The sequence below is a fragment of the Rissa tridactyla genome, chromosome 13, assembly GCF_028500815.1.
Source record: "Rissa tridactyla isolate bRisTri1 chromosome 13, bRisTri1.patW.cur.20221130, whole genome shotgun sequence".
Lineage (NCBI taxonomy): Eukaryota > Metazoa > Chordata > Aves > Charadriiformes > Laridae > Rissa > Rissa tridactyla.
The window spans coordinates 16,195,315-16,207,564 of NC_071478.1; the positions used below are offsets into that span (position 1 = coordinate 16,195,315).

General features: G+C 55.8%; 1 protein-coding gene across 1 annotated transcript in view; it reads right to left on the reverse strand.

Annotated features, from left to right (window-relative positions):
- The window catches only part of RTN4R (reticulon 4 receptor), a 79,827-nt gene extending 67,843 nt beyond the window's left edge, over positions 1 to 11,984 (reverse strand). Inside the window, exon 1 of the mRNA XM_054219756.1 lies at positions 11,783 to 11,984. Coding sequence (XP_054075731.1) covers positions 11,783 to 11,804 — 22 coding nt within the window. The 5' untranslated portion in view covers positions 11,805 to 11,984. The remainder of the gene's footprint in view (positions 1 to 11,782) is intronic.
- Positions 11,985 to 12,250: the final 266 nt, after the last annotated feature.

Genomic DNA, 12,250 nt, shown 5'->3' on the forward strand with positions numbered 1-12,250 from the left:
AGAGAGGAGCGAGCTAGAACAGATCAGAAACGCAGCCAAAACCGGCACAACTCAAATGCTTCCAGAGGGTCCACCTCCAGCTGCAGCGGGAGGAGGAAAGAGGGTGCAGGCAGGGAAAGGAGTCCACAGCACACAGCTCTGCCTTGGCTGGCACCCACTGGGTGCTTGCCAATAAACGAGCTCAAAAGGCAGGCACAGAGTACGTCAGAGGGATGGGATCCCCCTCCAGCACCGAAGGCACAGACCGTGCAGTGCAGGGAGCCCCGGGGAGCTCAGCGCCTGCCAGTCCTGCAGCCCATCCATCACTGCGCAATCCCCAGACATTTCATCACGTAACGCTACGCAGGTGGCAAGGCTGGAGCAGGCAAAGTCTGTTCTGGGGGATCCTCATGACAATAAAACCAAGCCCGGCGCACCTGGGTGAGAGGCAAGCCCAGTTCTAACGCCCATGCAACACGCGCCGTGCCAGCCTGCCACCAACTCACGCGCGCAGCGACACGCCGCTGGTCCCTTCCCCACGTGCCGGCTCCCAGCGCCAACATACCGGCTGCCACCTCTCCCAAGGGAGAGCCAATTCCCCGTCCATCGGATGGGATAGTGCCAAGGGGCTTCTCCACCCGCTACCCCGTGCAGGCTGCACCCACAGGTACCTCTTCTCCATCAAAAACGGCGTGTGCGCACGCCCCAGGGGGGCCCAGGTCCAGCTCTCACAAGCTCCTACTAAATCCGAGGTCCTCAGGAAATGACCAAGCAAACTGCTTTGAAGAAGACTTTGTCCCCGCAGCCCAGTTGGCCACCCAGACGCTTAGGATTAATTGTAAGCCTAGCAAAACACCAGGAAAGCCAAAAATAAATACAGTGAAGGAAGAGCATTTCCCACTGGAAAGCGATGGCCAAGGGAAGACAGTCTCTTCTGGGCTGGCTCCCAGGCGGCAGTTCAGATTCATTTATTGTGCCACTCGTATAAATGTCTCTCTTTGGCTGTGCTGCTCCCTTGTGCTGCCTTCCAACCTGGGAGAAAAAGGGCCCGTTATTCAGGCACAACGCCATTCCTCGGGCTGGAAGGCAGCGCCTGGGCAGACACGTTGCTCCCCAGCATCCCCAGCCCCACACAGAGCCCCTTCCCACGGGCCCGGGACCACCCTCCGCTGCGCACAGGGGAGGATGCAGCCTCGGGAAAGCCGGAATAGTGCTCGCTGGGGACGCATTTCCCTAGGAGCAGAGCCACTGCCCCAGCAGCAAACGGCATGTCGTGTTGGAAATGGCTCTTCCTAAACAAACTGGGAGAGACGGCTCATCTCTCTTGTGGGTACCCAAAGGTGTTACCTCTTCCAGTCGCAGGAGCACAGCACAGGGCCTCGGCCAGGCTCTGCTGAAGTCTCACTTCACCGCACGATGTCAGATACGGAGGGTTAAAGATGACAGGTCAAAGCCTGCAAGAGCTGACACCCCCACAATGCCCCGACAGGCTCGGCTGGCAAAATCCCTTTGCTCTCTGCTAACGCTCTCTCACCCAGAGGGCCCAAAATTCATTTTGTGGATTGAAATTGAACCAGCCAAGCGAGGGATTTGGCAGCTGCTGGTCTCCGACGGGGAGTGCAGATGTGGGGGAGCAGGGGCTGGGCTGGAGCCCACCAGCCTGGGCAGCTCCCCAGGGACTTCCCAACCGCCCACGTCAATGTCCCACACCATGGGCACGGACAGCAGCGCCAGCATGCCGCCTTCTTACACCGAAATCCCAATGGTCTCTGGAAAGAGCTGGGCTGCTCTGCGGACCTTCACATGCCCCGTGGACACCCCAAGAGACAGAGTTAGAGAGGAGCAGGACCAGAGCAAAAAGGCAAGGCAGAGGGGTGGCATCAGGAGTCAGGCAATGCCCTCCTGCAAGGCAATGCCTGCCTGCAGCAGGTGACACCTGAGCAGCAAAGGGGCTCAGCCCAGGGACATCCCTGCCCCGAGTTCAGGTGACAGCAGATCTCAGCCTGCTCCTGCTGCCGGTCCCCCTCCTGCCTCGCATCTGGCAGCAGCTGCTCTCCCAGCCCATGGGTGGTGGTGGATGGAGAGCAGGTCCAAGAGCCCACCTCCAGGTCCAGCTTCCTCGTGGCAGAGCAGTCTCCCTCCATCCATCACTGTGCATGTGGTTAATGCTACTGCGCAGGACTGTGAGCTGCTGTAATTACCATTATTAATTCCCCCCTCCCTTCAGGATGTATTAGCTGCAAATTGAGAAAAGGGTGGGGAGAGAAGTCCCTGGACTTGATAAAACAGCTGCTGACAAAGAACTGACGTCTGCACTTCAGCGTGTGCAGGACGCAGCCCCACAGCGTGCCCAGCACCGCTCTCCCCCCCACCAGTGCCACCCTCACCGCATCCCCCCACCGCCCGCCCGCCCGCCTCGAGGAAGCAGACCCTTGTTAGCAAAGGCCGAGGGACTTGGCTGCTCTCAGCTAACACCGCTTCTGCCCAAACCAAGCCAAACGTTGACTGCACAGGCATCCAGGAACGGAAACAAATGCCCCAAACGCAGCTGGCACAATGCACTTGGAAGTCATGGAGGGGCTTGTGTTTGCGGTTGCATCTCTCCAGGCAGCCACAGAGGGGGCAAACCTCAGCTAGTTTCATCTCCACCTGAGTTAAAGCCAGTCTAGATGAAGGTGAGCAAATTAAACAAACCTGTGGTGTGACTGCCTGCGTGGCCCTGAAGCAGTTGGCCTTCGTGGTGGCCAAGGTCCCCACTGAGGTCCCAGCCCTGCTGTTAGCAGAAGAGCCAGAGGAAGCCACCCCACCTGAGCTTATGGAATGAAAGCTGCTGAATCTCTTTTAGCCCCAGGACACTGAAGACCTTCCTCCTGCCATTTCCAAAGCACCTCCCGCCCGGGCGCAGAAGTGGATGTGCAGATGTGGGATGCTGCAGTTCCTCGCAAGCCCAGGGCAGCAGCAGGAGATGCCACACTCCCAGAGCGAGCCCCTGTGCTAACACTCTGTGCTATCGCTCCTGGCAGCAAAAGTGGCCTGATGAAACAGGAGGGAAGACTACCGCCAGCTTGAAGCCTGCTGGTTCTTGCAAAAAGCCTGCTGACCTGCGCAGGAGAACAGAGCTGGCGGTAAAACCAGAGAGGCTTCACGTCACCTGAGACAAACGGCTCCAAAGCGCCCTCCGGACCAGGACAGGGATGCTCTTGTGCAGCACGGAGAGAGGCGGTGAGCAGTACATAGGAGCCCGCATCGCGTTACCCACCTGGCAAACCCAGCCGCTGTCAAATTGTGCGGATGCTATGAACGACAAGAGCGTTGGCGGCGCACAGACTCCTGCCTTTTCTCTGAAGGGAAAGGGACAGACAGCCCTCTAGTGTAAAGCCAACGCTAACCGTGTTTGCACGGGCATGGAAAGCATTAATCACAGCTAGATCCACGCTGGACGCCGGCGCTTGGGAAGGGACCTGCGCCCAGGGAGAAGGTTTGCTCCCCAGCTGCAGCTGCCCACCGCCCCTCAAAACATGCTGAGGCCATGGAGATGTGCAAGTCCTAAAGGTCCCGGTGGCTTTCAGGCGAGCATTTTTCTCTGCAGAGACAAATACAATGTTAAGAAACTCAGAATTTGCTCTTCGGATTTCAAAAGATGCCTGTCGTCAGAGAAGGGTATGTAGCCTTCACAGCCTGGCACCAGCATTCGCAAAAGGCTTCTGAAATCCTGACTTGGCCAGCAGCTGGTGGCCCGTCTCTGACAAAGCCCCCCCCGTGCTGCCTGGAAGGAGGGAAAGCTGAATTTGGGGCCCCCAAGGATTTTTTCCTTTCCTCTCCCTCCTCCCTTCTGCCTGGGAGTCAGACTGAGTTCACATCGCTTCCCCGCACACGTTGCTGTGTTCTGCACACGGGGCATTGTACGTGGCTCTGATCATCACTCACAGCCTTAAGAAAGACGCACAATTAAAATCAATATTTAAAGTCATCAAACAAGCACACACAAATTTTAACAGCCACACAATTCACTCTGACATAACGACGCAGGGTGCAGAGTCGAGAGCTGTGCTGGAGTGCCGAGAGCACAGTTCTGCCCACAGTCTTCAAAATTTAATGAAAACACACCAGTTTTAAACTCTTTCCCAAATCCAGCTCACAAAATCTGTCACTTTGATGTGAATGGTCCCAGTTTTAGACTAATCAGTCACTTTTACTTTCTCTTTAGTAGCTAAAGACGCAAATGAACTCCCAGCAAAATGCACAGCTTCAGGAGAGGAATTTAGCAGCCAGATGGTTCTTGCAAAAGATTTGTTCTTAACAACAAAAACAAAAAAAAAGTTAACCCGTTTCCCCAGTGAGCAGCACACAGGAGATGATCTGACACATCAGCAAGCAATTCTGAGCTGTTATCTTAGAGCATCGCTTCTACTGTAGAAGTGCCCCTTCTTCCCAAACCGTCATGTAAATTATAATTATCACTAATAACTGATTAGCTAGTACAAGTCCATGCAAGGCACTAAAATTGTCCCGTGCACTCAGGGAAGAAAAGAAAGCATCAAATTTGAATGCAAACATTCCTTTGTTTCCAGCGGAAGGTGCAACGCAGAGAGATAAAAGAAAGCACAACCGTTAGAAAGGCAACGAGACTCAAAGAGCCACCTGAGGGAATGTGTTGAACTCCCACGAGATGGAGCAAAGCCATGACGGGCTGGAAACTCCCATCCAGGCAGTGAACCTCACTCTACTGGTGTATTTGCATTTGCTTTCTCTGGGCCTTTTTTAAATCTCCGTGTGGAATTGCAGCTGTGGATGGGGATCAAAGCATAGCTGTCAATAAAGACTCTCCAGACCTTCATGGAGACCTCCTTAGATAAAGTACAGAAATGCAGGACAAGAGAGTCTGTCTGAGTCAACCCCAGGCAGTAAACAGCAAAACAAGTATCATTTGGCAAAAGGACTTTGGTCACCTACGCATGTTGATGGTGGAAGGAAGGCGGCAACCCATGTCAAGGACCCGCTTTCCTTCGCTGTCTGGGATGGAACTGGGGCAGCAGCAGAGGGAACAACCATTCAGCAGAATGATCTGGAGAAACCGAGTGCAGCACAGAAACCCTGGACTTCTTCAAATGTTTCTGACCCACTGCTAAGTAACACTTCAGTACAGTAAAGAAACACATTCCTATGTAGGTAGGTATCTGTTTGCCCAAATGTCCAAGCTTTTTGAAAGAATGAAAGAGGAACAGCATTAAGAAGTACTCACTTGGTACAAGAGGTGCATGAAGTTCTGCACCTGGGGCAGAATCATCCCATGCGTCAATACCAGCCTGCAAACGGTGAGCAGCAGTCTGCTGCCGGCCAGGGAGCTATGGTGGACACCAAGGTGAACGTGAGCACATGGCTGCGCTTACTAGGAGTATGGCAGCTACACCCTGGGCTGTGCTAAGAGGAGCGTGGACAGCAGAGGGGGGAAGTTACTGCCCCTCTCCGCTCAGGAACGGGGAGGCTGCACCTCAAACACTGCGTCCAGCTGTGGCCCCTGAGTCCAAAATTAACATAGGGAAACCAAAAAGGTCTGGTGGAGGGTGAGCTAGACGGGCAGAAGCCTACAGCATATGTCCTACAAGGTCAGGTAGAGGGAGTTAGGATGGTTGGGTCTGGCAAAGAGGAGGTGAAGGGGCAATCTAACTGCAGCCAACTCAAAGGCAGCTTTATGGATGATAGAGCCAATCACACCTTTGTGAGGCCAGATGACACAGCAAGGAGCCATGGCCAAGAACTGCAGTTTGGGAGGTTCAGTTCAGACATTAGGAAAAGCTTTTTAATCATCTCCAGTGCTGGGAAAGGCCAGCAAGTCTCCCTCATTGGAGGTTTCCAAAGCTTGGCTAGAGAAAGCCACAGCAGACCTGATCTGACGTTAGCAATAGCCCTGCTCAGGGTGGGAGTATGGACCCTCCAAAGGGCCCTTGCCACCAGCACCTCCAGGATTCTGGGATTTGGCCATGCTGAACTATGTCCCCAGAGACGCATCTGACATTGCACGGTGTCCAGGAAAGGCTTACAGTACAGGGTGCATTGGAGAACTAAAGAATTTCTGGGAAACTCTGCTTTAACTAACATTGGTGTGGGACACAACGCTGGGAGAGCTGTGACCAGTATACAGAAAATACAGAAAGTCCAAGGGCTTCATGCCCAAATGCAGTCGGAAAAACAAACACATGGGCTCAAGACAGAAATGCCTGGAAGCGTCTGCTGCCTTCCTGAGTGTCCCTGCCAGAGACCCTGACCGTGACTCTCAGGTCCTCCTTGGTATCTCCCTCGACGCCTGCTCCTGAACTGACAGGGACAGCCGCTTGCTCCCATCAAGCACGGACCCAGGCACTATGTGCACCATCACTCCTGCCCCGTCACCGCCATGTCTAGTGACAGATAAGATATGCCCTGACCACGCCAAAGGGACGCGGGCCACTCATGGTCCTGACACAAGCCAGGTGACAAAGGGCTTGAGCAGCCTTGGCCAGACAGACCAAGAAGTTTGAGCTGTGGGGGAGGAGAGGATGTCTCCGTCCTTGGAGATGACATCCATCCTTGACAGGACAACCCCCTCAGCAACCTGATCTAGCTTTGAAATTAGCTGTGCTTTGAGCAGGAGGTTGATTAGATACCTCCAGATGTCTCTTCCAAACTATTCTATGATGTTATGAAAGCAAATATTCTGTAACCTTTGCCTTGTCTGACCCATGCAGAGAGGACCCCAAGGCTGCTGGCTGGCCGGGTGAGAAAGGTTCCAGCCAGTTGTCAGGCTGATGCCTCATACTACTGAGCTACCAAAAAACTGTACTAAAAATCACAGCACTGGAGTACTTCCTCGCTTCCAACTTCCTCAATGTTTTGCACATGCTTGTGTAATGCTTCTGCTTTTCTTGACAACCGGGAAGGCTACAAAATAAAACTCCAGTGCTTTTCTATCCCCCAATTCCAGGAGCGGAGACCTGAGAAGGACAATAAATGCTGTGAAATCTGCTGGTTCTATTGATCAGCTCCAAGCTACAATGCAAAGGTTGTGAGGAAGGCAGGCCAGACCAGAGACAAACCTGCTGGTGATGACAAACACCCCGAAGGAGAGTATCATCAGTCTTGTCCCCTGACACAGTGTCACTGCTAAAGAAGTGATCGGCAATTGCACAGACCTCCACGTTTTAGCTCTGCACTGACCTTTAAGCATATTCTGGGTCCCTCAGGAGATAACTCAGCATCACTCTCCCAGCGTTAGAGCTGGAAAAGCTGAAACTACATGACAGAAAGACTCGTTGAGCTGGTCAAGGTTGCAGAGAACTTGGAAGCAGGGCCAAGACCAGACTCCAGAAGCCCTGACTTCCAGGAGCTCTCTAAAAGCAAAGTAAATGTGGACAGAGTCTGTGCAACACCACGTGCAGATGCGCTTTGCCTCACAGACAGGCAGGGCCTTTCCATGCACGCTTGCACACACCCCAGAGCAAAAACCTGTGTCACTTTGGCGCCACTCGGCACTGAGTCTGCGGTATCACCACCGAACACCACCACAGTGGACAATCAGCCACCCAAAACTCACACTGCTGCATGTCCTGATAGCCACGACGAGACACCAGCACCGGCTGAGGTGAGTGTGCACATTTTAGCAAAGTCCGTATGAACTGCCTTGGCATCTCCATGCAAACATGGGAGGATCCTCCCTTTGGTTCTTTTAGCTGATGATGACTTTTCAGTACAATGGAATCTTTTTCCCTCAGTCTCTGGAAACCTCCAGGAGTTGCAACCACAAGCATGAAAGGGGAGGAGAGGCTGGGCTTTGTAGATCACAAGCCTCCCTCCTCCCTCCCACACCTCTGTGTGTGTCTGCGATGGAGAAGCCCCGAAACCCTGTTTCTCACAAATCCCAGACAGATCCATCTGGCTCTAGGACGCAGCACAAAGCTTCCCGCATGGACAGGAGGGAGAAGTCCTAGTGCAACTCCCAGCCCTTGCAGGCACCATGCTGTGATGCTGCCTCTTACGACACCTCCTTGCAGTGGTACAGGATACTCCTATTCCACTGTGTGCGCGCCTCCCGCATAAAAAAAAAAACCCTTTTCAGGAACATCAAAAGAGGAGCTTGGCACTCAGAGATATGTCTTAATGAAGGTGACAGCAGCAGAAAGCATTGCAAATCCAAGGGGAAGAGAATGCACACCTAATTAGACCGACTCCTTTCTTCTCCCTTTGGTTCTGCCTCCGGCGGGATGCGCAGGGCAAGTCCTGCGCTGGGGCTGCAGCTCCAGCCCCTCCACCGGGACGGACCCTGCAGCGCAGCGGGGCCGAGCTGCCCGAGCAACTGGCAGAGCAGCTCCGTGCAGGCTCAGAGCGGAGATTAGAGCTCAGCTCTTTGCAATCTTCCTTGTCCTGCTTTGTGCTGAGGCTCCGGCTCAACCGATTTTCCCTCTCCCTCCTCCTCTCCCTCCAGGCTCAGGAGGATGGGGAGGGAAGGAAGACACTGCGCTTTCCAGGGGCTCCCCACAGCCAGCATCGCTGTGTGTGCAGGGTGGGTAGCAGCGTGCCCGAGAGCTGGCCTCTGGAGCATCCCTCCCCTTCCCTGCCCCCATCCCACAGTCTCCCTCGCTGCTTCCGAGCCAAAGAAGGTGGAAAATTCACATAGGTGCTGCTGGATTTTGCAGACTTTGCTTATTCCTTTGGAAGGCTTAATGGCCAAAGTCATCTTTGGTGTCAGAAGAAGATTACACAGGCACAAGGCCGTCATTACTAACACCCTGGCTGTCACGGAGTTATTTGTGGGGATGTGACTTCTGGGCCCCTATGTCCCCCGCCAGCTTCCAACTCCACAGGGAGCCACCAGGACAGATAGCCATCCCCCTGCCCTCTCCTTCCAAGCCCCCCACGCAGGGCAGGCAGCAGAAGAAAGCAGCGGGAGGCATCGCAAACCGTCCCCGTCCTCCCCTTGCTCCTTCCCACCTCCCACTCCTTCCCCCTCGGGAACAGCACAGGCTCCCAGCAGGTTTTTACTCAAGCGAAGCCCAGAGCACCTGAACACAGGACGGAGGTAATTGATGAAGGAGGTGGCTTGTTACGACAGGACTGCCATGCCCCCCGTGCTGGTGGGGAGCAGTGCGGACACATGCTGCCCATAAGCCACAGCAGCAGAGAGAGCAGCGGCGGCTTTCTCCCCGCTTCTAATTAACTTATTTTCTGGACCAGCTTTCTCTAGCGCTCGTAGTGGGGAAAACATCACAGAACCAGCAGGGACACGGTGACATCCGCACTGATACAACACCCAGGCACGGAGCGGTGCGACGGCACCTCCGCCTTTTTGCCCTGCTATTCCTCTTCAGAAAACCTCTCCAAACACACCCTTTGGTGGTCCCACAGAATAGAGGTCTGAGGTACGTGCTGCCTGGTGGGGAAAGGAGGACCAAGCCCAGGAAATGCGGCGGCCCCTTGGTGCAAAATGAACATTATACAGAAAGGAAATATGAAATAATACACCGATGAATGGTGTTTTCTCTCCAGAAAAAGCCGCTCTCCCATCAGGGAGTAAGTAGTCTCTGAGGCTGGTGCAGGTTCTCATATTACAGGGTTTTGTGTCTGTTTCTTTTTAAAAAAAAAAAAAATATATAAAAGAATAAGCATGGAAGGACCTCTTTCAATATAAATAAATTGTGTTAATAAGGCAGCAAGTGCTGAGAACACCAGCTCTGCCTGTCGAACAGCCCCTGGTGGCTATTTCTGGCTTATGAGGCACTTGAAGTATCCTGGCAGCCCACGGTGGGAAATGTAGTCCAGATACAGTAGGATGGTCACTCATCTAAACATAATCTCCCAAGGTTCGTGAGGGCTTTACAGTCACACCGACCAGCAATCCAGCCTACCTAGCCTCTCACAGGAGCAATTCATAAACTGCAGGAAAAAAAAAAAAAAAATTCAAACCCCTCAAAGCCTTGTTCTATAAATAAAACCTGTGTAACACAGTTTTTGTATTTCATTATCTTCTGTGTTGTTTCACATGATGCTGGGAGCAGCCGGGAATGTCACAGTGTAGAGAAAGCGCCGTGCTGCGGCGCCGGGATCGCGAAGGGCGCGCAAGGGGCGATGCTGGGTGCCCGTACCACACCCCGCACCTGGACACCGCTCTGCACGGCCCGCCGCCCTCCCACAGCATCACGGTACACAAACAGCCCGCACCAACAGCTTGGCACCAGGAGTCGGTGCACCAGCACACAGCCACCGGGCTCAAATCGATGGGTAACCCGTGCACCAGGCATAGCAAATGGACGCTGAAATACCAGTGTCCCCCGAAGGGCCTGCAGGAGAAACCGTCGCTGCAGCCTGCTCCCGAGGTGTTCCCCAAATAGGAATAAATTTGCCGTTTCAGAATTAAAACTGATACAAACTCCCTAAAGGAGGCGGTGTGCCATTTGGATCTGAGCTTGGATATGTCCCTTTGATCATCACAAATAAATCAGCCAGAGTGCTCTCCAAAATAGAAAGGAAAAAAAAAAAAAAAAAAAAAAAACAAAGAAAGAAAGAAAGAAAAAGCTTGTATTCGTGTCGCTGATAGGAACAGGAAGCAGGCTGGAGGTAGAACGCACGGGAAGAGACTCCGTGCAGCAAGAGGCTCCCTTGACCAGCAGCCTGGGCAGCAGTGGAGCTCCTTCAATGGGTTGATCCCTCCAGTTAAACAGTGCACCCCATGGGCTGGGTTTCCAGCAAACACACCTGGGTGGCACATGCTTCTCCAAGCGGGGTCTGGACCTGCAGCGTGAGAGCATGCGTTCCTCCAGATGTAGGTCTTTATTTCGGGTTTCACCCGGCGCGACTGCAAACGGCCAAGCCACGACGGGTACTGCGGGGCAGCCCCAGCCCCAGCCCTCCACACCGGCAGCCGGGAAGCAAAGACTATCCCCAGGGCTGCCAAAACAGACGGAAAAAGGCTATTTTCAGCCAGAGGATCCCGCCGTGCCAGGCCGGCTACATGCTGTGTGCCTCTCCCCCGGCGGGGCGACCCGATCTGGGGTTCCCCCCCGCACCCCCAGCTCTTCCCAGCCTCTGGCTAAAGGACAACCGGGCTGAGCCGAGGCAGGAGGGACCCCGAGGGAGGGGTGCTGCGGGGTCCCCGCTAACCAGCCTCCCCAAACTTCCCCGGCCGGAGGCACCCGCAGGCGGCCGGGCCCGGGGAGCGGAGCCGGTGCTGCCCCGCCGGGGAGAAGCCGGGCCGTCCCCGTCCCCGTCCCCGTCCCCGCCCGCTCCCCGCGGGCGCTGCCGTTCCGGCCCCCTCCGCCGGGGCAGCAGCTCGGCGCCCCCCCGCGGGATGCGGGCTTGAGTGCGCGGGGTGACGCTCCCCCCGCCGGCACTTTGCCCGCTCCAACTTCGGGGCGAGCCCGGGCACCCCAAGGCCGAGCCGAGGCATGGGGGCTACCGATCGCCCCCCCACACCACACCCCCCCGCCGTGGGTCTGGGTCTGGAGGGGGCTCAGCCCGCTGCTCTCCTTCCAGCCGGCCGCCGCGCCGGTGCTCGCTCCCCGCGCCGGCCTCGCCTCTCCTCCGCTCCCGCAGACGCGGCGCTCCCGCTCCCCCAGCGCCCCGCCGGGCAGCCCGGCCCCCGGGCTCCGGTCCCTCTCCCCCGCGGCGGGACCTGGCCGCGACTCCGCGGATAAAAAGGAAAAAAAAAAAAAGGGAAGAAAAAAAAAAGTTGCATCGAGGGAAGTTCCCGGTGCGGTGCGAAGTTGGGACGTGGCTGCCCCTCGCCCTGGGAGCCCCCAGCGGAGGGGTGGGGGGGGGACGGGGACGCACCTACCTTCAGCGATCGCCCTCTTCATCTTAGGGGTCGGGGAAGGCACGTCTGGAGGCGCAAAGTCGAGCGGCAGCGGTACAAATCCTTGCGAAAGCGGGGCAGATCCTTCTGCGAAACTTCAGCCCGAGCGCGGAGCGGCGGCGCACGGGGAGGGGGCTCTCCCGCTGCCGGCGCCCTCGCTCATCGGGGGAATGAGCAGCCCCCGAGCTGGAGTCAGCATCCAGGCGAGGCTCCCCCTCCCTGCCTGCCTGCCTGCCTGCCTGCCTCCTCCCTCCGTCCTTCCTCCCTTCCTTCCTCCCTCCCTCCCGCCCGCCGCCCGCACGGGGCCGGGGCTGCGGCGGATCCCGCGGCGGCAGAGCCGGCGGCGGCGGCGGGGAGCGCGGAGCCCGCTGCACTGTATCCCGGGAGCGAGCGAGCGGGGCGCAGGGATGGAGAGGCGATGAATGTTTTATGGGATCATGTGGTTTGACG